At 43.3% G+C, this 24,800-nt stretch overlaps 2 protein-coding genes across 9 annotated transcripts in view; one reads left to right on the plus strand and one right to left on the minus strand.

Annotated features, from left to right (window-relative positions):
• Positions 1–6,270: 6,270 nt before the first annotated feature.
• CLDN25 (claudin 25) lies at positions 6,271–6,963 on the plus strand. Its single transcript, XM_055423047.2, has one exon. It carries the CDS (start codon positions 6,271–6,273, stop codon positions 6,961–6,963), a length of 693 nt encoding a protein of 230 aa, XP_055279022.2.
• Positions 6,964–14,006: 7,043 nt separating this feature from the next.
• Positions 14,007–24,800, minus strand: part of USP28 (ubiquitin specific peptidase 28) — a 67,126-nt gene continuing 56,332 nt past the window's right edge. For 4 of the 8 annotated variants that reach the window (XM_055423039.2, XM_055423041.2, XM_055423042.2 and 1 more), the window contains 10 exons: positions 23,780–23,974; positions 23,050–23,189; positions 22,705–22,884; positions 21,631–21,726; positions 20,632–20,810; positions 20,457–20,535; positions 19,240–19,319; positions 18,592–18,715; positions 16,318–16,513; positions 14,007–15,229 (listed from right to left, as the gene is read on the minus strand). In XM_055423039.2, the coding sequence (XP_055279014.1) occupies positions 15,054–15,229; positions 16,318–16,513; positions 18,592–18,715; positions 19,240–19,319; positions 20,457–20,535; positions 20,632–20,810; positions 21,631–21,726; positions 22,705–22,884; positions 23,050–23,189; positions 23,780–23,974 (1,445 nt within the window). In that variant the 3' untranslated portion in view covers positions 14,007–15,053. The remainder of the gene's footprint in view (positions 15,230–16,317; positions 16,514–18,591; positions 18,716–19,239; positions 19,320–20,456; positions 20,536–20,631; positions 20,811–21,630; positions 21,727–22,704; positions 22,885–23,049; positions 23,190–23,779; positions 23,975–24,800) is intronic. The other 4 variants (XM_055423045.2, XM_055423044.2, XM_055423043.2 and 1 more) reach the window with 2 other exon arrangements.

The raw sequence follows: 24,800 nt of genomic DNA on the forward strand, positions 1-24,800 counted from the left end.
AGGTATGTAATGACCTAATTAAAATTTCCAGCACTCAGCTGCCACAGACAAAGTTGATGAGAGCAGCGTCTCCCACTTGTAACTGCAAAGTGCTTCTGTGTGAATATGTGTGACCTGCCTACTCTAGTTTGTGGCCAACTGCAAGGAGTCCTGATATTCTCATTTCTGCTCATGTTTCTAAGCTTACAGCATTAAAAATAATAAATAGGTACAAATACATATATAGAGATAAAGTATGTACACCAAATTAACTTTTAGTGATGAATTGATGGTATTTATTCTCTTCTTTCCCCTGATTTTTCTATTTTTCTACAATAAACATATATTGCATTGATTAAAATGCCTTTTAAAAAATTTTAAAGGTACATTGTGAGGGTAGACCCCAAGTGGATGCTGACCTGAAGGTCCTTGTCATTTTTAAGTGTCCATGGAACAATCTGCTTATACTAGTGAAGCAGGGGAATCTTCCTGTGACATAAGCAAAAGAAATGAATTTGCGGTTGAGACAGGAAGCCATAATATCTTGAGAAGTGCCTTTCTCTAAAAAATTAACCAACTTTTGTTTGATGGACCTGTCAGCCTCTCCTTGAAATCTAAATATTTATACTAACAAATGCCCAGTGAGGAAAGAAGAACCAGCAGATGAAATTCCTGAAAACTTTTAACAATATTTATTGAGCAACTACTATACAACAGACACTGCTAGGCTGGGAATCCTAAATATGTGAATAAATAATCTCAGGAAAATATGGTCATTACTATCTTCGAGGTAGTTGAGAGACTGATCCAGATGTTGTGAGACCTAAATCTTACACAATTGTCACAAGGGGGTGGACTCTTTAAGGAAAAGAATGTAAAATAAAAAATACAAAACTAAGTGCAGCCCTTGGAAGGGATCTGTACAAGTAACAGCCCTGGAAGCTTAATCTACCTCTAAGGAAGATACAAAGGGCAGAAGAAATATTGGCGGAGTACCCGGTCTCAGATTGAATCAGGGAGGTTTCATGGTAAGAAGGAATCTGAACTAAGAATGGAAAGAGTTATCAGGTTGAAGTTCTGGAATCTTCTTCTAAGAAACTAAACTGTAGAAGTTCCACCTCTCCCTGAGCAACTGGATAAGCTAAAGACTGTTCTTCAAATTTCCAACAAAAGACAATGAAGAGTCAGACAGGAAGAACAGGAAAGAGCATAGGGAATGGAATGGGATTGCTACACATAGACAGTCAATGTACCCAAGTACAAATGAACACTTGAGTTAAGAAAAAGAAATTAACAGCTCTCAGATTAGAAGAATTAATATTGTTAAAATGGCCATACTACCCAAAGCAATTTATAGACTTAATGAGATTTCTTTCCAAATACCCATGAAATATTTTCACCGAACTAGAACAAATAATGCTCAAGTTTATATGGAACAATAAAAGACCCAGAATTGCCAAAGCAATACTGATGAAAAAGAGAAAAACTGGAGGCATAACCCTCCCAGACCTCAGACAGTACTACAGAGCTACAGTAATCAAAACAGCATGGTACTGGCACAAAAACAGACATATGGATTAATGGAACAAAATAGAGAGCCCATAAATAAACCCACACATCTACCATCAATAAATCTTCGACAAAGAAGGCAAGAATATACAATGTGGCAGGGGGCAGGGGGGTGGTGTATCTCTTCAGCAAGTGATGTTGGGAAAGCTGGACTGCCATGTAAATCAATGCAGTTTGAACACTCCACCATACCATACACAAAAATAAACTCAAAATGACTTAAAGACTTCAGTGTAAAACATGATGCCATAAAATTTCTAGATGAAACATAGGCAAAACATTCTCTGACATAAATCATAACAATGTCTTCTTAGGTCAGTCTCCCAAAGCAATAGAAACAAAAACAAAAATATGCAAATAGGACCTAATCAAATTTATAAGTTTTTGCACAGCAAAGTAAATCATAAACAAAACAAAAAGACAACCTACAAACTGAGAGAAAATATTTGCAAATGATGCAACCAACAGGGGCTAATTTTAAAAATATACAGACAACTCATGCAACTCAATAACAAAAAAATTCACACAACCTTATCAAAAAAATTGGCAGAAGACATAGACATTTCTCCAAAGAAGGCATATGGATGGCCAAAAAGTAGGTCAAAAGATGCTCAAAGTTACTAATTATTAAAGAAATGCAAATCAAAAGTAGTGCAATAAGGTTTGACTTCATACCACTTAAAATGGCCATCATCAAAAAGGCTACAAATAAGAAATCCTGGAGAGGGTGTGGAGAAAAGGGAACCCTTCTGTCCTCTTGATGGGAATGTAAATTGATGCAGCTACTATGGAAAACAGTATGGAAATTTCTTAAACAACTAAAAATAGAGTTACTGTATTATCTACCAATCCCTCTCCTAGGCGTGAGTGAGTTAGTGAAGTCGCCCAGTCGTGTCCGACTCTTTGTGACCCTATGGACTGTAGCCTACCAGGCTCCTCCGTTCATGGGATTTTTCAGGCAAGAGTACTGGAGTGGGTTGCCATTTCCTTCTCCAGGGGATCCTCCCAACCCAGGGATCGAACCCAGGTCTCCCACATTGCAGGCAGATGCTTTACCCTCTAAGCCACCAGGGAAGCCCCAAGGCATATATCTGGAGAAAACTGATTTGAAAATATACATGCACCTCAATGCTGACAGCAGCACTGTTTACAATAACCAAGACATGGAAGCAGCCTAAATGTCTATTGACAGATGAATGGATTAAAAAAGATGTGGTATATATACAATGGGATATTACTCAGCCATAAAAAGGAATGAAATAATGACATTTGCAGCAATACAAATGGACCTAGAGATTATCATACTAAGTGAAATAAATCAGAGAAAGACATATAATATCAGTTATATGTGAAATCTAAAAAAAATGATACGAATGAATTTATTGACAAGATAGAAATAGACTCACAGACAGAAAACAAACTTAGGTTACCAAAGGGGAAAGGGGGAGAGGGATAAATGAGAAGTTTGGGTTTAGCAGATTACTACAGATTACTACACACAAAACAGATTACTACAGATTACTACACACTATTACAGATTACTACACACAAAAGAGATAAATAACAAGGTCCTACTGTATAGCACAGAGAACTATATTTAATATCTTACAATAAACAAGAATCTGAAAAAGAATTTATATGTGTTTATGCATATATATATATTTATATAACTGAATCACTTTGCTGTACACCAGAAACTATCACAACATTGTAAATCAACTATACTTCAATAAAAAATAAATTTAAAAAAATTTTAAAGAAATTAGGGGACTTCCCTGGTGGTCCAGTGGCTAAGACTCCATGCCCCCAATGCAGGGGGCCAGGGTTCAATCCCTGGTCAGGGAACTAGATCCCACATGCCACAGCTAAGACCTGGTGCAGCCAAATAAATAAATATTTATTTAAAAATTTTTTAAAGACATTAACAAATGAATGGGTTCTGTTTTCCCTTACCTGACCTCTTTTATAATTCACACTTATCCTGGTTTGTATATCTCCTAACTCACAGATTTTCACAAGAAAGGGCTCTGAAGAAAAGCCATAGAAGTATGGAACAGTTTCTGAAAGAATTCCTCCTGACCTAACATGTCTCACACACATGTGGCATGCCTGGATTCAGGAAGCAAAGTGTCAAACAGAAATCTGGACGGATATAGTACAAGCAGACAGTGTTTCCAGGGAAGCATAATATTTTGCCATCGCTTTGATTAGAACATGTGGTTGCTATAAAAGCAGCAGAAGGAGACTACAATTTAAAAGAGCATCCCATTTGTTTCAAGGCAGGATTAAAGGAGGGACGGGGAGCAGTGGCTGCAGGTATGGATGAAACAAGATGGCTATCAGTGAATAATTTCTGAAGCTGAGTCAGAGTACACGAGATTTCTTTGTGCCATCTGCTCTATTTTTATATATGTTTGAAATTTTCCATAATAAAACATGAAAGAAAAGGAGCCATTCCAGAGGATTCTGCTCACCTCTGTCCACCCCTACAAGACTGGTAAGTTAATCAGGCTGCTTAAGCGTTGAGGTGTCATTCAGGTTAAGTCAAGGTACTGTTTTTCGGATGCTTCCCCCTGACTATCCCACGGCCCCTTTTCACTTCCTAGTGTACTACAGGGCACTCGGATTAAAATGTAAATAGGGGAATACGTTGGTCAACACTTATGTCTTCTATATAATAAACCCGTTTTCTTTCGTATTTTGCCATAAAGATGAGCCCTCAGCTGCATGCTGTGTCACCAGTGCGCAGGCGCAGCGCAGGAAGCGTCTCGGCGGGCGGGAGACAAACAGGAAACATCAGAGTTCCAGCCGCCGGCTCAGGACTTGGATCTCTTGCTTACCAGCTGGGGGACCTTGGCAAGCTACCGAACCTGTATCTCACAGCGCGGGTGTGAACATTAAATAAGGATAAAGAATCTGGCCAAAAGTCTGGTATTTAGCCACACTCAGTAAATGCGAATTATTTCCTTTCCTGTCGGAACCTGCCTCTTGTCAGCAGCAACAAATAGGAATGGAAGCTGGTGTGACTACCATCTATTTATAGCTGTCAGCCGGAGACGGAGGTGGAAGCGCTTACCTCCTGCTATGTTCTGGGTCTGAATAAACTCCTTGGATAAGAGATTTTTTTTCTTTCTGCCTACGAAATCACTAAATGATTAAATCTGTAAAATGTCTAAAATGCTGGGCTGGCCGAAAAGTTCATTTGGGCTTTTCCATTTTATGTTATGGAAAGCCCAGAACGAGTTTTTTGGCCAGCTCAATACACAGGCACAAATAAGAAAGAAAAAACTATCCATGCTCTTTCAACTAAAAATAGCCATGATTAACAGGTGGTATATTATATATATATATATATATATAAGTATATATATATATACACATATACACACACACACACACACACACACACTGGAGAAGGCAATGGCACCCCACTCCAGTACTCTTGCCTGGAAAATCCCATGGATGGAGGAGTCCATGGGGTCGCTAAGAGTCGGACAGGACTGAGTGACTTCACTTTTCACTTTTCCCTTTCATGCATTGGAGAAGGAAATGGCAACCCACTCCAGTGTTCTTGCCTGGAGAATCCCAGGGACGGGGGAACCTGGTGGGCTTCCATCTGTGGGGTTGCACAGAGTCGGACACGACTGAAGTGACTTAGCAGCATATACACACACACATACATAGTAATACATATAGATACAGATAAATGCACTTTTTTGTGAAAGTGAACCTATATATTGTTTGGTCACTATTTTTGTCACTTAATATATCAAAAACATTTTTCACGTCCTTAAAATTTCTTCTACATCAATTTAAAACAGCTGCCTAAACTGTACATAATAGTACACAATGATCAACACTAGTTCAAAGGATATTTTCATACATCTTTGTATATATTCACAATAAATTAAGTTAAATTATTGGAGGTAGGGTGTTGGGACAAAGTATGCATATATTTTCTGGAGAAGGGCATGGCAACCCATTCCAGTATTCTTTCCTGGAGAATCTCATGGACAGAGGAGCCTGACAAGTGACGGTCCATAAGGTCCCACAAAGTCAGACATGATTGAAGCGACGGAGCACGCATGCACCCATGTATATATTTTAAAGTGTAAAAGGCTTCCCTGGTGACTCAGAGGTAAAGAATCTGCCTGTCAATGCAGGAGATGCAGGAGACATGGGTTCCATCCCTGGGTCAGGAAGATCCCCTGGAGAAGGAAATGACAACCCACTCTAGTATTCTTGCCTGGCAAATCCCATGGATAGAGGAGCCTGGTGGGCTACAGTCCATGCAGTCACAAAAGAGTTGTACACAACTTAGCAACTAACCAAAAACAACAACAAAAAGTGTAAAACATGAAGTCATGTTACCTTCCAGAAAGATTACATAAATGTGTATCCCCAGAACATCATTCTTGTCTTCTTGGACCTGGGGAGTAATTTTATGAATGTACTCATCAAATATGTATTGATGGTTTACTATCTCACTATTTTGCCTCTCATGGGCCCCTCCCCCAGGATCCACCCCTACATCCAATCTTGGGCACACCCCCTAAACCCAAACATTGCCAAGTTCCTGGCACCAGCTGCCTAGAAAACTGAAACAGGAACCCTCTCGAAACGTGAAAGACCTTCCATTCAACTTCCCAAAAGTCCTGCCTGACGCAGTCACTGAGCCGCCTCTCTTTTGCTTTCTGCCTTTATTCTCTGGTGGGAGCAACCATGTCCTGGAGTTTCCACGGGAAAACCCAGTTAGGGGGACTGCTCCTTTCTCTCCTTGGATGGGTCTGCTTATGCGTCACCACCGTCCTTCCCCAGTGGAAGACTCTCAGTCTGGAGCTGAACGAAATGGAGACCTGGACCATGGGGCTTTGGGAGGTCTGCGTGGATCAGGAGGAAGTTGCCACCGTGTGCAAGACCTTTGAGTCCTTCCTGTCTCTGCCCCAGGAACTCCAAGCATCCCGCATCCTCATGGTGGCCTCCCATGGGCTCGGACTCATGGGGCTTCTGCTCTCTGGCTTCGGGGCTGAATGCTTCCAGTTTCATAGGATCAGACGGGTGCTTAAAAGGAGGCTTTGCCTCCTGGGAGGGACTTTGGAGGCATCAGCTGCAGCCACTACCCTCCTTCCAGTCTCCTGGGTGGCCTACACCACAATCCAAGACTTCTGGGATGACAGCATCCCTGAGATTGTGCCTCGGTGGGAGTTTGGAGATGCCCTCTACCTGGGTTGGGCTGCTGGTGTTTTCCTGGCCCTTGGTGGGTTACTCCTCGTCTTCTCAGCCTGCCTGGGAAAAGAAGATGTGTCTTCTCTCCACATGGCTGTTCCTACAACAGCCCCACCATCCTGTGCTCCAGCAGAAGTATCTGATGGCTCGTTCTACCTAATGCCAAGACCTAGGACCCTGTTCATCTAGGACAAACTTCTGCCAAGGAATCTCCGGGACAGAGGAATGTCAGTAGAATCCTTTTTCTTCCTTACCCTCTTCACTCTATATTTGTTTGCCTCATTTTAGGGGTGGTGGTCACTGTCCTGTTTGTTCAGAAATTTGACTGTCTTAGTGATGTGATGATCCTAATTTCAGAATGAAAAATCAAAGCACAGTTTCTAAAAGCATATTTATCTGATTTAGATTTTATTTACATAAAATGCTTTTAAACTTATGAATTATATACTTGATTCTTCTGTTACCAAGGCAAACATTACAAAATTGCATCCATCCTAGAAAAACTAGTCTACTTTACATGTAGATAGAAAAGTTTAAGAATATACCTTGGCAATTGAAAATGAAATATTGGCCTAGAATAACACCTCAGGATAGGAACCCTCCTTGCCTTCATTTTCAGCTTCAGGTGCATGATTTGAAAGGGAGCGTCACAGTATATCTTTGCTGTTTTGTAGATTCTTAATATTCCAAAGGGAAGACATATTCTTATTTCTGCTATGTTAGGAGGCTGTATGTGGTCTGCTCTGTCTCCCCAACATGAAGGTAAGAAATGATGTGAGTGAGTGAAAGGGTGACCAACAATCCTGGTTTGCCCAGAACAGGGCACTTTCAGCACTGACACTAGGAAGATCCCTGGTGTGGCTGTGCCCAAGGACTGCCCAACATGGGCATATACATGGAAAGAATTGTTAGCTTCTTGGAAATACCTTTTACCATATGCAGACTCACATCATAAATCCCTTACATTTTAATCCAAAGTCAGATGACCTACCTAGGCTGTTGCTGCCAATAAAGTCCTTTCACAACAACAACGACCCCAGTTCCTTTGCTTGTCCCCCTTTCCTGACCATCTGCTCCAAATCTTCCCTAGGAATTTCTGCACGTCCTCAAAAGGAAGCCTCCTGCTTGCTCGTAAACCCGCTCATCAGCTGAAATTACCCTGCAAATCCGCCCTCTTCCTTTCACTACCATCTGCCTCCCACTCCCCTAATCGGCTGAGAGTCACCACTGACCCCATCGACAATTTCTGCAGGAAAACAACTAAGCGTGATGGTTCCCAATGTCCTCAGATAGACCGCTTCTCCAAGTTCAAAGGCACCTTTGCTCGCAGGACTGAGGAGACCTCCTTCCATATGCTGGTAGTACACTTTGCCCTGAGGCTGTACTGCTTGTGTTCAGATGCTTCTCCTTCTCCATTGAAGAGCCCTGGCCTAGCACTGGCATCTTGAGGTAGCCATTGCTCAAGCAAGAATATAGACATACCAACACAAGAATAAACCATTTGCCAGCGTAGCCCACAGCAGTTCCCTTTATTTTTTCTGAGGAAATGAGTCTGCCCGGGTGCAACTTTGTCTGCAGTACCTGACTCCTTACCTTCTCACCCAGAATAGTATCCTGTAGGGATCGGTCTCTCCAGAAAGCTCTTTTCCCTTTTACATATATCCTTTTGTATATGTTCACTTCACATACACGGATCCAAAAGCCTTAGGTAAATGAATTTTTGCGTATAAAAGGGGATTGCATCAAATTTGTGTTCTGGCCTTCTCTGATTTTGATGCCCATTTTATCAACTATCCTGTCTCGATTTCATTTCAAAGATCTCGAGGCCAAGTTTCAATCAGGAGTGAAGCTCAAATATCCAGGAGTTCTCCTTGGTTCCCATAGGATCTACAAGGAGGAGCCATGTCATCATTCATCCGTCTCTTTGAACAAATATTATTGTCCACCTACCACCTGCCAGGCATTGTGCTAGCAACCAGGAGTAAGACAAAACTTGTCACTGCCCCTCATCCAGGCAATTAGGGGAGACAAATATTGACAGGGAGTCACATCAGTGCAAATTGTGACAGACTTTACAAATTTGGAAAGGTACATGGTTCCACGGGCTTCCCTGGTAGCTCAATGATAAAAGAATCCACCTGAAAATGCAGGAGACATGGGTTTGATCCCTGGGTGGGGAAGATCACCTAGAGAAGGAAATGGCAACCCGCTCCAGTATTCCTGCCTGGGAAATCCCATGGACAGAGGAGACCGACGGGCCACTATCTGTGGTGGTGCAAGAGAGTCGGACACGACTGAGTGACTAAACAACAACATCACAAAGTTCTATAAGATCATGCAATAGGAGGAATTTAACCTAGTCAGTTTCAGTGAGTGGGTACCCTAAGGAAATGGTAACTGGCTAAAAGCTAAAGGGTGGACAGCAGCTCTTGACGGAGAGAGAAGAAAGTGTAAGGCAAGGCTCGTGAAGTAGGGAGGAACCCGACCTTGCAGGGCCTGTAATGCCTGAAGAATGTTATCTGTGTTCTTAGAACCGCAGGAAGCCAAGCATGGGGCTGGGAATAGGAGCTCAGCTGACCTGCAGCAGGAGCCCACCCTACTTTCCTAACACCTTGCCCCTGTGCCGTATCCCTGCCACACAGCTGGGTGGGGTTTAAGAATGACAATGCACTTTCACATATCTTGTGCTTTATTTACTGTTATTTTGAGGGTTGTTTTTTCGTTTTTTGAGCTGGGGAGAACAGACATTATTTGTTTTCCTAATGAGGAAATGAAGAATTTAGGCAACATGCCCACAGTGAGTAATTAGCTGGCCGAGACTTGAATCCAAGGTTTGGATGCTGTGGCATTCTTAAATCACCCCAACTAGTTGCTTCATGGGGATGGGTTGCCGACAATCCACCAGAACAAAGGAAAAACTAGCACCCAAGCAGAAGAAAAAAAAAGACCTATAAGAAAAATCTCGTTCTCTGTGCATTGTTGGGGTCTAAACAAGGTCTTTGTTGTCAGATTGCTCACCTGCTCCTGCTGGGGGCTTGCAGCCCTCACCCTAATCCCCAGGGTGCAGGTGCTGACGATGTTTTCCATCAGCATGTGATTATGACTTCCTCTGCAAAGAAAGGGCACAAACTAAACATCTGTTAAGCAAAAAAAAAAAAAAGTCTGTTTTTCTAACTCTCCTTTAAAAAGGACACAAAGGCATTAAAAAAAAATTTGGGAGTGGAGCAGGCCCTGTTGATTGATTCCCAAGCAGTCAATAGCATGTCATCCCCTGAAGGAAGGGATCTGCATTCTGGACAGAATCTACTTTTCCAGAAAGAATCTGAGGAAGAAGATGCTTTTCACCTAAAACTGCCACCGTCCTTATCTACCTGCTACTTTGTAGGGAAAATAATGAGAAATAAAAATAGAACTCATTAAATCTTAGCTTCAGCTCAGTCTTTTCTCATACATTTGTGGCAGACTAGCATTAAAAACATTTCTTTATTGTGGTTACACATGGAGAAGTGTGTTGTCATATGTATGAAAAACAGAAAGGGACATCAATCAATTAAGGTTTCAAGCCAAAAGCTTTTATTATGTGCAAGGCATTGTAAGAAAATAACTCAGAGACTTGCCAAACCTGATGCAGTTAGAATTTGATGAGTTCCATGCTATATTTTCTACTGGCCTTCCTTTGAATCTGAACATTCCACCATTTGCAAAGAAGGCATTCCAGGAAGTTCCTGTTAAAATATTCATCTGTTACCCTTCTGAGCCTCTGGGACTAGCTCTAAGGGGAAAGTCACACCACTGAGAGTCCCTCACTCTAAGGGTGAAACACATTTTGGAATGGGAGGAAAATCAGAAATAGTTTCATGGGCTTCTGGACTGGAGTTGTGTCTTAGCAGCCACGGTTGCTGCTGCTAAGTCACTTCAGTCGTGTCCAATTCTGTACAACCCCATAGACGGCAGCCCACCAGGCTCCCCCGTCCCTGGGATTCTCCAGGCAAGAATACTGGAGTGTGTTGCCATTTCCTTCTCCAACGTGTGAAAGTGAAAAGTGAAAGTGAAGTTGCTCAGTCGTGTCCGACTCTTCGCGACCCCATGAACTGCAGCCCACCAGGCTCCTCTGTCCATGGGATTTTCTAGGCAAGAGTACTGGAGTGGGGTGCCATTGCCTTCTCCGAGCAGCCACGGTTAGGGTAATACAAAACTCAGAGGTTGAAAAACGTTTGCAGTCACTGGCCTCTGATATAGAACTGAAAGAAACTGTAATCATATTCCACTCTACTAATTGATGGATTTATTTTTAAAGCCAGGTGTTCTTGCTACCTCATCCATATTTATAGTTGCCCAGAATTTTGAATAGTACCTCAAAGCTAAATCCAATGGGTGACATATGCCTTGGGTTCTTCAGGAAGCCCTGTCTTCTGGACAGAGGAGCCTGGCAGGCTACAGTCCTTAAGGGCTGCAAAGAGCTGGACATGAGTGAGTTGACTTAGTACTAGTACTCACTCTAAAGACAGGGGCTCACCACTCTGCTGCTAAGAAGTAAACTGGTGGTCAGCCTTCACACAGCCCACCTAAGAGAAGCACCCAGACTCATCAGGGAGGATTCCTGGAAGGGAATTCACAAGTCAGGAGCACTGTGATGTCTCCACCCTTCCTTGTAAGAGGGGCGGCAGGGAGATGGATCACAGAACCACTCACAGATGCAGCTGCTCCCAGCAGGGAAGAGGGTATCTGAAATATACCCACCCCACCCTGCCAAGCGGTGGAAACTCCTGGGTGACAGGCACAGAGGAGGGTGCCTGACCACTACTGGAGCAGCCCAAGGCAGGGGACTGTCTTGGGTGGGGCGAGGCAGCAGCACCAGTCCTCCTGCCTTTTACTGGTGCGTGGATGGTTAAGTTTTCTGCAACCTGAATGGGTGCTGGGGAAGGCAGTCTGGGTGGCACTGTCCCGGGCACTGCTGGAAGGTGGCAGTGGCGAGAGCAGGAGCTGAGAGGATTGGGAGAGGTCAGTCAGCAAGTCCCAAAGCTGCACCACGGAATGATGTGGAGGTTCTGCACAGGGTTCTCTGAAGAACCGTAAAATACCCCACACAAGAGTTAGTAATTGGATTCCTGCCATAAAAAAGAACCGCGGTTGTTTTTTAAAACATTGATTCATTTGCTGTAGTGGGTCTTGGTTGTGGCATGTGGGCTCTAATTTTCTAACCCAATCATGAAATTGGTGCTGGAGAATACTCTGGAGAGTCCCTTGGGCTGCACAGAGATCAAACCAGTCCATCCTAAAGGAAATCAACCCTGAATATTCATTGGAAGGACTGATGCTGAAGCTGAAGCTCCAATACTTTGGCCACCTGATGCGAATAGCTGACTCATTGGAAAAGACCCTGATGCTGGGAAAGATTGAAGGCAGGAGGAGATGACAGAGGATGAGATAGTTGGATGGCATCCCCAACTCAATGGACATGAGTTTGAGCAAACTCCGGGAGATGGTGAAGGACAGGGAAGCCTGATGTGCTGCAGTCCATGGGGTTGCAGGGTCAGACACGACTGAGCGACTGAACAATAGTTCTTAAAAGAGTTAACCCCAACAAAAAAGGATTGCAATGCCAGTTAACCAGGGAGCGGCAAATCCCAGTCTCCACGGAAGTCATGGAGAAGGCATGTAACCTGCCCAAACTCTCCAATCATTCCAGGTCAAGGGTCAGGTTGGTTCTTTTCCCACCTCGTCCCCAGCATCCCTTCCACTCATCCTTCTTTTTCACAACCCTTGAAATAAGTAAAACCATTCTTAGCCTGAGGCACTTTCCTGACCCTAAAAGAAATCAAGCAGTACCTAAGGCAGCCCCAGCACCCCGCTGGGTGGTCTGAGCAGATCCACCACTACGGATGTCCAGCTGTTCCTTTCTTCACCAACTGTAATTTTCCAAAGCTGATGAGGAAATAACTAGTATGAAAAGCACAAAGCAAAACATCTTACAAGACTTCCAAGGGCAGCTGAGTAGTTGTTACTAGCACAGGTTATGAAGTGAGACACGCCAAGGACTAGTGTCCTGGCTCCACTACCTAGGACACCTGAGACCTTGGGCAAGCCAACAGTCCTCATTATCATCCCAGGGTGGTTACATAACTGTGCACAGCACTCAGTAATGACAGGGATTTAAAAGCAAAAGGCAAATGGTAAATAGTAAAAGGCTTCCCAGGTGGCACTAATGGTAAAGAACCCACCTGCCAACACCAAGAGACACAGCTTTGCTCCCTGTATCGGGAAGATCCCTTGGAGGAGGAAATGGCAAGCCACTCCAGTATTGCCTGGAGAATCCCATGGACAGAGGAGTCTGGAGGGTTACAGTCCACAGGGTCGCAAAGAGTCAGACATGACTGAAGCGACTTAGTGCACACACAATCAATGAGTAAGAAAATTAACCAATTCTCCATGAAAAAAATCTTTGCAGTGAGCTTTAAAACACAAAGGCACCTCTGAATATCTGTAAAAGATGGCTTAACCATTTATTTGACCAAAATATAAAAAATTCAGCTTCAAGAAAATAACTTTTTTGCCTTCTAAATCAAATTACAATGTGAATACACGTACATGCAATGCAACTAGCAAATGAGATGAAAACAGATCAGACACCACTAGGTGCTGCTCAAGAAGTGACTTGCCTTGGTGAAATGGAGTATCTCCTGCCATATCCAGAAAGGAGGTCACAGCCATCTGTGATTCAGACCCTCCAAAGGTTCATTTCTGAGCCCAGAGGGCCCAAAAAGGGAGAACAATGCCCCCAGATAGCTGAGATGTATACGAAAGGAATGAGTTCAGTGAGCCCAGATGCTTGCATCTTCCCATACAGAGAAGAGCGCTAAACTCCTTGTGATAGCTGGTTTTCCTTAATTAACAGTAATCTTTAATGTTCAGACTATCTGCCTCTCTTTGGTACAAACTTCTATATAACCTGACTCCTTCCCCCATCGCCTCCTTGGAGCAGTTTCTCAGGGCTACTTGAGAGGCTGCTTCCCAGGCTTGAAGTTCTAAAAATTCCCACCGAATAAAACCACTCTCTGCTTTCAGGTTGTGACTATTTTTAGTTGACACTTTTCATTCCCATCAAGCTTCTTAACCCTTTAATCTGCCCTTTTCTTTTTAAGAAGAAAAACTGAAACATGAGAAATGTTTCCTGAGTCCATCCGTTTCCAAAGCAGAACATATATAAACAAAGGCCATACTGCATACCAAAGGTAAAACAAATACTTTTATTGCACATTTATAAAATCTGCATAGTTGTAGCAAGTCTTTGACCCTCCCACAATTCCCCTGGTAATCTTTAAAATTTGGTTAAAACACAATACCCAATCTGAAGCCTTTTAAAAATGGTCAACGGGATACTTCTCTCTCTACATATACATATATATATATTCTTTTTCTTTTTACAAACCCACATCCCCTATTTTTTAAAAGGAAAAAAGGGGGCGGGGTGTCAAAATGTTCTTCTGGACCAGCAGCAGCCTTAGCCATGTGTTTTAGCCATTTTCAGATGCTAGAAAATTTTACCTTTAAATAGTTAACAACTATGAAAATGTGATCTTTAGTCAAGTTTCACAATGCTGCTATTCCATCGGATGTCCTTAATGCTTTCTCCTTTCTTTCACTCAGGACTGAATATGAGGTTTTCTGGTTTATTTAAAAATATAAAATAGAAGAAAGAAAGGAGAGGCAGCTTTCTTTTGACTTTTCAGCATCTTACTGCCATATGACCTTATGTTCTACCCACATGTGAAAGGGTGGTGGCTCATCAACAACCTATTTCTTCATCTCCTGTCAAGAGCCAGGCAACAACCCATTTTTTCATCTGCTCCCTTGCAGTTAACTTTTTTTTATGTCATCTGAATCTGATAAAATAACGAGTAGCTGTTCATACAGTTCAGGTCCTGATGAATCACCCTTTTAGTCTGCTGTCAAAAATACTTATGCCTGAAGGATACTCTGAGGCTCAGAATAGCCGAGGCTGTCTTGTAGGGACAAGAGACATTTCAGGGCTTCTGCCACAAATCAACGCCTTAATACACTGGTTCCTGCCTTTTTTCGTGAAATCACTTCTATGATTCTGTACCTAAAAAGTGCAGTTTTATTTTCAATCCTTCTTTACACACACAGCATAGTTAGGATCTGGATCTGAGTCTCACTTTGCCACCTAATCCCTTTCCCAGGGTAAACACTGTGACAACAGACTTCTGTGCGACTGACGGTCAACCAAAGACCAGGCTGGGTCTTGAACACATGGGGGCTTATTTCACTGTCACAGCTGACACTCCTTGAATTGATTCCATGACAGCTGCAAATCGGCTACAAAGGTCATAGGGAGAATTGGGCCGAATAGTTGGAGGCTCCTTTAAGACAATGATTTCTGCAGAAGGATCTAGAAGTCTGGGTAGAAACTCCCCTAAGCACAGCTGCAGATTTTCTGTGGAGGGAAAATGGATGGTTAGTATACAGCTAAATAATTGAGTTAAAACTAGTAAGTCTGCAACAACCTCCAAGTTCAAAGCATTGTTCTAGCCAGCTAATGACAAATGGCGATTCCTTCAGACCAAATCAAGAACCTATTTGCCGACTATAAAAGTTTCGGGTCATTGTTTTAAGTCATCTGACCTGCGGCAGGATAACACTATATAATTCACTTCATTATGGACATGTCTTCTAATCAATCATCCTTTAAAACTTGAGAAAGTACCATAAATATAATGTGCTGTAGACATACTGCTGCCATAAAGGTGATGCTGGTCTGACCCTTCAATTAAAATATATAAAACGTGTGTACATGGCGTTAAGGAGAGCTATAACGCTACACACAGTTTAAACAAAAACTGAAGACATTAAAATGAAATTCTCAGCTACTAATTATTATAGAATTTTTCAACAGATATCATAAACTTGAACACTTTGACGAATCAACAGAATATCTTTACATCAGTAAGCAACAGACAGGCTTCCTATTAGGATACATAACAACTTTCTAAGTCAACCCAACTCGCCTAAAATAGCTAGTTTTAGGCTCCCTCTCCAAAATGCTTTGGACAGGCACAAACATCCCATTTACTAATTTATTAACCTTGAAGGCATCATAGTTAATAAAATGTTTATGTCTTGCAACTTCAAGTCACAGGAAAATTTAATTATGGCACCGACAGGTAATCAAGCAGCATAAACATATTTTTTTAATATTTAAACTACAAAGTTCAAGTTCAGATTTTGGCAGATGGAAAAGTAACAACAGTCTAACACTGCTGGAGAGCAGTGATTTTTTTTTCAAATAGCGCTGTGTGGCTGGTTGTGGAGGTGATTCAGCAACCACAGGGGAGGCTAAGGACAGGGGTTCAGGGTCCCGTTCCCTGTTTCAATACAGCAGATGTAATTTTCATGCATTTATATGCTCGGGGATTCCAATCCCTTAAAAAGGTTTGAAAACCGGTGCTACAGAGTGAGTCCACTGTCATTTCTAGAACTCTCAAGGGTCTTAGAAATTATTGGCAAAGGCAACAAACAACATACCTGCGATATCTTGCCCAAGATAAGAGCACCAGTGGTTTCTCATGACCTCAATGGCATCCAGGTCATCCTTGGAGATGTCATTATTAATGATAAGGTGAATGCAGGGAATGATCAACTCATTCATCACATTAATACCCTCTGTTACAGAGTGCTCATCATTTGTTTCAAAAAGAGAAGCTGCTTTGGCATTCAGCTCCTATAGATAAAAAACAGTGGGAAAAAAATCTCAAAAGGATAAACATTTAAATAAGTAGTTCCCAGACTTCACTGTACACTGGAACTGCCTGGGGATCCTCAAAAACTACAGATGCCCCAACCCAGACATGCCAATTTGATTGGTACTTGGCTGACCTAGGCACTGCGATTTTTTAACGCCCCCAAGGTGATCCAGGAGAAGGAAATGGCAACCCACTCCAGTGTTCTTGCCTGGAGAATCCCAGAGATGGGGGAGCCTGGTGGGCTGCCGTCTATATGGTTGCACAGAGTCGGACACGACTGAAGCAATTCAGCAGCAGCAGCAAGGTGATCCGAATGCAGCAAAGTCTCTGACCAAGTGGCCTAAACTTCTAAGTCAAGGTCATATTTAACCCCTACTTCTATCAAAAGACCTACTCGCTGGTTCTCAATCTTCACCAAAAATAAAAAATCACCTGCAGAAGACAAGATGGTGCCCAGGTTCCTCACCAGGAGACTGGTTTAACCATCTGGGAGAGGCCAGGGCCACCAACATGTGAAAGCCCCTTAGGTGATTCTGACACATACCGGGAGTTGAGAGCCAGAGACAGAAAGAAGCCAAATCCTTATTACTACCTTCCTGTGGCAGCTGAGCAGGGCGTTCAAAACGTAATCTCTATTCGGTGATTTAATAAACAAAAGCATTTGCAGTCCATCAAATCTACAAGGCTCCCTTTTCAGCTTCAAAGTGCCCTGCCATATCTACAACTGACACAGGAATCCAAGTATAATCAGAAAATGAAGCTTCTGAGATACATACACATCACAACTTAATCTCCTCCATTTTGGCATTAACAAGAGGCAGTGGCAGAAATGCGGGCCTGATTCCTCCTGGTAGAGGGCGATTCTGCTGGGTGGCAGGGAGGCCCAATGCAAGCTTAGCCTGAGGTTAAGCCGCCTCTGCAGTTTTCTGAAGGACAAGCACCCGGAGGGACCCCTGGGGAGGCAGACAGACTATGGGTGCGCCTTCCCACGCAGTAGCCAAGTGCTTAACGCCCGGGTGAGGTCTCCAGTGGTTTATAACAAGGGTGTCAACAGAGCGGCAGGACCAATCCTTATGGTTCAAACCTTTTAAACACTGGAGTCTATTTAGACATCACTAAAGCTATGGTTTTTCCCATGGTCACGTATGGATGTGAGAGTTGGACTGTGAAGAAAGCTGATCGCCGAAGAATTGATGCTTTTGAACTGTGGTGCTGGAGAAGACTCTTGAGAGTCCCTTGGACTGCAAGGAGATCCAACCAGTCCATTCTAAAGGAGATCAATCCTGGGTGTTCATTGGAAGGACTGATGCTAAAGCTGAAACTCCAATACTTTGGCCACCTCATGCGTCGAGTTGACTCACTGGAAAAGAGTCTGATGCTGGGAAGAATTGGGGGTGGGAGGAGACGGGGACGACAGAGAATGAGATGGCTGGATGGCATCACCGACTCGATGGACAAGAGTTTGAGTGAACTCCGGGAGTTGATGATGGACAGGGAGGCCTGGAGTGCTGTGATTCATGGGGTCGCAAAGAGTTGGACACGACTGAGCGACTGAACTGAACTGAACTGAAAGCTTCTCATCTACCAGCTTATTAGTTAGGGAACATTAGTTAGAATGTTTATTAGTTTAATATTATTAGTAGTATTATCATTAGTTTAATACCATTACTAATGCTTGTTGGTTATGAAACATGTTTATTAGATGCTTACTATGTGCCAGGCACAGAGAAAAAGGCTGACGAAGAAGAGGATCTACGCTCAAGGAACTCACAATCTAGCAGAAAGGCGTGTGATATAAGCTGTAATGCGGCACAGATGAACGGCACCAAAAAGGGGAGATGCAGTTCTCACCTAACTTCTATCAGGGGTGGAAGAAGAATGATGTTCACTGAAGTAACTTAATCTGTTTCAGTGTAAAACTACTCTTGAGGGTTTAGAACAATCTAAAACCTGCAGGAGGGTTTTTTTGTTTATGTTATATTTCTTCCTGGCTTCGAGGAACAGAGGTAAACACAATAAAACACAAAAATCGTCAGGCTTTATAAAGAGTACACACCAGAAGGCATTTTCTTCGGTATAAAGCGATCACTGACTCCTTCACGCCCCGCTGGGGCCCCTTCATCAGCAGAGCCGCGTTGCTTTGGTAGGCGTACACCAGGTAGGAAAGAGCCTCTTGGTACCTGAGAAAGTTATTGATGAAAAACAGCTCAGTGCTCCTTTCCCAAACCCAGGGCTCAGACCCCACCAGTCTCTAATACAAGAATGGAACCCGCTGCAGGGATGGCAAAGTCTTGAGCGTGGAGGCAGCATGGTGCAGGTGGAAAAGCCTGAGGGACAAAGACCACAGCCAGCCTCAGCTCCTCTGCAAACTGGCCAAGAAGCTCAAGGCAAATCATGGCACTTCCCTGGACTTCTGTTTCTCCCAACTCTACAACAAGGAAGTGGACGAGAGGCTCACTACGGTCCACACTGACTCGAAAACTCATTTTCTGAGTTCATTTTCATTTATCACAAAGAAAACTGGCCATTATATCTCTCGACCAAGAAATCTATCATTATATAAAAGATGAAGACACATGTGTGATGTTCACGGCAAAAGTGAAGGAGAACACTGAAAAGGGTGTGTGTGGAAGGGGCTGTGGTCCTCGGAGTTCCTGGTGGGCGTCCACAACCAGTATGCTCGGTGACATGAGACGCCACTTACTTTCCTTTCTGATAGAGTTCCAGGCCTGTCAGCAGATACACAGACACCTTTCGGAACAAACTGTAATCTTCATGCCACTTCTGAAAAGGAATGACAGCCATTCATGATTATGACTGAAACTACTTCTACCCTTTTCCCCACAGCAAGCTTCAAACTCAGTACTAATACTTATGGAGCTCATATGGCCTGGCACAAAAACAGGAGACACAAAAGCTTTCAGATAATAAAGTACTGGACATTTATGATAAAAGTCTACCGCTGACCTTAATTTTCCATGTCCTGTTCCTGCTGCCGAGGAACAGAAATACTCATTTCATATGAGCTTTAGAATTTCGGATCTTAACTTCCAACACCCACGTCAAAGTCATTCAGCTCTGGTCTGAATGAACAGCCTCCTGAGTTCTGAGGAAACCATTCAGACGAGGGAAGACAGAAGGTCAAGCCTGCTCCAATCTCAGGAACAACACTAAGCTTGCCTGGGGTGGGGGCCAGGGGCGGTGAGTAGGGCACACCGAGGTGGTACACAACAGTGTCTTACCCACATGATGTGTTTCGTTTTTGGAAATTTGAGGTCATGCATGCATTTTAATGCATAAAAATTTAGTTTTTAATACAGAAATATTAGAAAACTGGATTATTTAAAGCAAACAAAAACCATGAAGTCACGAATTGTATTGCCTAGAAGAAGACTAAAAGGAGTATTTAAGGGAAATGAAGTGCTGATCAGCTGAAGAGAAGAATGGCATAAAGAAACTGGCCATTCAAAGAGTAAGAAAAGATCACTCATTCTGACTCAGCTTTTTTTGAGAGGGGGTGGGAGTCACTTGGCGATAATATAAAATTGTTTGCTTTATAGATTATATATAAAGTTTATTAGTATTACTACAAGTTGTACGAATTGGATTATAAATATATTTGTGCATATGTATAATTTTACTATACAAGGAGGAACATATCGGAGGAAGAAATGGCAACCCACTCCAGTATTCTTGCCTGGAGAATCCCATGGACAGAGGAGTTTGGCAGGCTACAGTCCATATGGTCACAAAGAGTTGGACACCAATGAAGTGACTCAGCACGCACGAAAAGAACATATAAATGACAGCCTCAAATGTTTCAATAGCTTGGCCTCCTTACATTTTTATTTGTTTGTTAACTGTTAAGGTTGCCTTAGAAACTAATATGCTTGCTTTGTAGATGTAAAGAGAAGACCTCACCTTGTACTCTTCCATGTTCATGTCATCTGGACCAATCTCCTTCAGTTTTGCTTGAGCCACCTTCATAATACTGATGGATCTGTGGACAAAGTTAAGAAAGCAATGACAGTTTCCCCTTCAGAGGCCTCAGTCAAGATAGAAGGCAGGGTGGTTTACCGAGGCACTCCCTGCTCACCTTTCATCGTAGCTAAGATTTTTGTCAGCAAATTGCTCCAGAAGGGTCCGCTCGACTACTCTTTTAGGTGCTTCATTTTGGAAGAAGTAGACAAGTACGTGCTGAAGACGAGGGTCACTGTGAGAGGTGGGGGTCTCCTTGGCGAGCTGATAGAGCCTGGAGTACTCTTCATGGAATGCCTATTGAAGACAGGATTGGTAGTCAGAAAAGGGGGCATTGTGGGCTTGTACACACAGAAACTGCTGCCTAAGGGCTAAGGAGGTTTTCATCACTCTAAGAAGACTTCTAAGAAGTTCTTATTGAGCAATGACAGAGGCAACTGGAACCTATAGTCTCTTTGCCTTTCAAAAAGGACAAAACTCCTCTGGCACCAGAGACATCCTGTACTAACAAGAAAATAATTTTCCTCATACAGAGCTCAGAAAAACAAAAGTTTTAATTGTTTCAGGCGTACCTTTGAGTACCAAGTACCTGAAATTTAAAAATCCAAATAAATGTAATTTAAGAATCTTAAATTTTATTCAAGCACCTTAAAAAGCATGGCCTACTTTCTTATATTATGGCCTCCAAATTACAAAGACAAGGTCTCATTCACAGCTTTATCAATAGGCACCTCCCCACTCCAGTGTTCTTGCCTGGAGAATCCCAGGGACGGGGGAGCCTGGTGGGCTTCCGTCTATGGGGTCACACAGAGTCGGACACGACTGAAGTGACTTAGCAGCAGCAGCAGCAAGAACAAGGAGGTTACTCCAGGACAGGTGTGACCTGAGCACCGAGGCTGCGTTAGTGCCACGAGAGGAGGGGCCATCAGTGCCGTGGAACGGCTGGGCTTTTAGTCGGGCAGCGAAGGGAGTTTTACATTTTACTTCAATGAAAAACACTTTTTAGCATCTGATATAATCACTGCCCCAGGATTATGATCCCTGTAGTATAAGGATTAGAATTTAATCCTAGTTCTAATTTAATTAGAATTTAAAAAACAAGACAAAACAGAGATACCTTAATAAGCCCTGCTTCAGACCCATCTCGGTCAAAGGTCTGACGGGCTTTAGCTATGGCCAGGATGACCCCTTGCATGGCAGGGCTCAGCATCACCTACCACAAGAGGGCACAAAACACAGAGAGAAAGCAGAGAAGAAAGGTTCAGAAGAAGACTGTGAAGAAAGGTGAACAGACTGCCGCAGGGAAGCAGGGCGGCGCGCTCCCTGGCCAGCAGCCCCTGCAGGGGCGGGCTCACACACCCCGTTCAACACGAGCAGCCCCTGGCCCGCTGCACGACCACAAGACCTTGCCCATGACAAGCTACTCCTACAGACTCTCTCTAATTTAGCAGGTGAATAAAGAGATATGTCTAAAAATACCTACGATATGGCACTGCTACACAATCAAGGTAATTACAGCTCTCAGAGGGGAAAGGTCTGAGGTGAGAACTCCAATTGAGTTCTGAGGTTTGGGTGTCCATCCTAAATACACCGGTCTTTCAGAGTTTTACCTGGGTGAACAGCACATTTGCAACAGTGTGAAACTGGCAGGTACACAAATAGGACTTTATAAAGTGAAAACCTGGCAATGGTTAAAAAAAAAAAACAAAACCATCCCACAGAAACCTGAGGACAGGATTCATGCCTGTTAGTGTGTGGTGACAACTGCAAAGGAGGCAGGCAGCAAACAACCTGGCAATCTACAGCTTCTCCCCGAAGCTTCAGAATTAAAACAAAGTTAACTCACATTTGACCTGCTCACTAGACAACTGAAATTTTCATATGTGGAGGAAATGCAATGGACTAATATTACCAAAGACTCCTAACTTAAAAGGCAATTTTTTGCTCAGGATACGACACATGGAACTAAATTCTACCTTTCTGAGCCACCTGGACTCTACAGTGGCCTCGCAAGGACAGGTCTGAGTAGAGACCTGCTGGCAGCGGCGTAGGATGGTGACTAAGGCCCTCTTACCCATCACCTGTGTCTAGGAGAAAACACTGTTGCCGAACACCTTACACGGCTATACTCAGTCACGAGAAGGAAACACAAGACTGACAACAAGCAGCTCGGCCCTACTCATCTCTGTACCTCCTCATCATATCCATCTGCATCAGATCTAACCAGAATCCTTCCCACACTGGGAATCTCGACTTCAGAGACCTCAGCATTAGGCTGGGCAGCAGACTCTGCGTCACGAGCCTGTGGGGGCTGCTCTGACTGCTCTGCAAGGTTTGTTTCCGGGGGCATGGGCTTCTTGGGTTCAGCTTCCTTAAGCCGTGGCAGCAGAATGGAGAGAAAGAGTAAGAAAAAAAACAGAAATAAAGAGGGATTGGTTAAATGCAGCAGACACAGAATAACAGAAATGTGAGAAAACTGCGGCAATTCTTGCCGAAAGCCCGCCCCTCCGGATTCCGGGGTTCCCGGCCCCCTCACCTCACTCAGTGCAGCTTCGACGCCACTGTTCTCATAGGCATGTGCTGTGTTCGCAATCGCCTGGGCAGTCTGCTCCTTCACGATCACAGCGTGCTCAGACGACAGGCATCGAGCCCCGTGGGAAGAGGCTACTGACGATTCTGAGAAAGAACAGCAGGTAGGAATCAGCATCTGGTAATAAAACCACTAGAACACTCTACAAGGCAAGCAGCACTGGATACAAAGTTTAATGTGCGAACCTTCTAACAAACCTTTTGAAAAAATTATGTAAATTTCCTCTAGAAACTAGTGGCTAAAAGGAACAGCTACTTCGGCAAGGAGTCACTGATGATTCTGTAAAGTTTAACGTGCTCCCAATGTTGTCGTATTTCTCCATGGCAAAGAGGCTTCCTATAAACAACTATCCGTTAGGAAGATCACCTTTACAGAATAGTTTTCATAAAATCTACCTATTAATCTTACCATAGTTTCTCCTGCAACCCGGGAAATAAGCAAGCACTAAACAGAGTGAAAGTACAGGTAGCTAGCTGCTAATCTTCCTGCTATTACTTCGGCTCAGCAGAACTGACTGTCTAGAGCCACTAGCTAGGCTGTCAGGTTGTACAACACCAACTCTAATCCCACTGTGCAGAGCATGGCATGGCTCACTCAGAGGAAGTGTACGGGGCTGGCTACGGGAGTGCAGCGTGAACTCCCCCAAGTCACTGGCATAAATGTCCTGCTCAGATACCTTGTGATGGAGAGAAGTCCTGTGATGCTGAGCTGGTGGAAGATTCCATCTGAGGAATTTTGCAAGACTGCTCTTCTTCCCATTCCTCCACTTCCTGCTCAAATCTCCAGTTATCTTCCTGAATGTAATGCTTAAGTTCAACAGACAGGGCTTCCACTTCTCCTGACATCTGATCTAATTCATTCGGGGCCGCCTCTGAGGAAGAACAAAGACGCGGTTAAAGCAGAGTCTCACCAAGCAAAAGGTCTCGAGGAAACCAAAGCTCCTCTCCAGAAAAAAAGACAGACACTTTGTCTTTTTTCTTACTTTTAATGAAAAACACACACACAATCCGTCCACTGTCCGAAGTACTGACAGTATCAGGCCAAGAGTCACGGTACCCCAGTAACAGTGGCTGGCATATTGGAAGGGAGAGACACTGAGTATTTGTTAAATAAGTCAATCAATGGTAACAAGTGAGGATTTGGAGCAGAGGCCAATCACGGACAAAGCAGCAAGAACAAACCAAACATTTCTTGGGAAATCAGAAAATCATTAGATTCAATGGAAATTTCATGATAAACAGTTTTATCAGTGTAAACAATGCCCCTATTACTGATAAGAATATCCATCTCCAGGACTTCCATGGTGGTCCAGTGGATGGGACTCTGAGCTTCCACTGTAGGGGACATGGGTTTGATCCCTGGTTAGGGAAATAAGATCCCACATGCAATATAGTATGGTCAAAAAATAGTAATAATAAACTGAATTAAATAACAAAGTATATCCATCTCAAGATGGTTGAAAATGAAAACCAAGACATTTATCCTGCCTTAAGTTGCACATAATCAAGTGCTACCACAAAGGAAAGGGTTACAAAGGTTAGATCAATAGGTCAATAATACCTGGGGTTCACTAAAGGCTATGAAGAAACATGACAAAGCTATCAATGACATATTCAATCTCATTTTCAATCCTGCAACCGAAACAAATCATAAAAACTTCAGAAGAGTAGCACATCCACATAGTGGTTGCTGTTAAC

This window comes from Moschus berezovskii, chromosome 14 (assembly GCF_049115385.1).
Source record: "Moschus berezovskii isolate FMDL1 chromosome 14, NW_MosBer_1.0, whole genome shotgun sequence".
In the NCBI taxonomy this organism is placed as follows: Eukaryota; Metazoa; Chordata; class Mammalia; order Artiodactyla; family Moschidae; genus Moschus; species Moschus berezovskii.

Bases quoted from the DNA above. Each gene is read 5' to 3' on its own strand.
- CLDN25 (XM_055423047.2), top strand. From the start codon at position 6,271: ATGTCCTGGAGTTTCCACGGGAAAACCCAGTTAGGGGGACTGCTCCTT.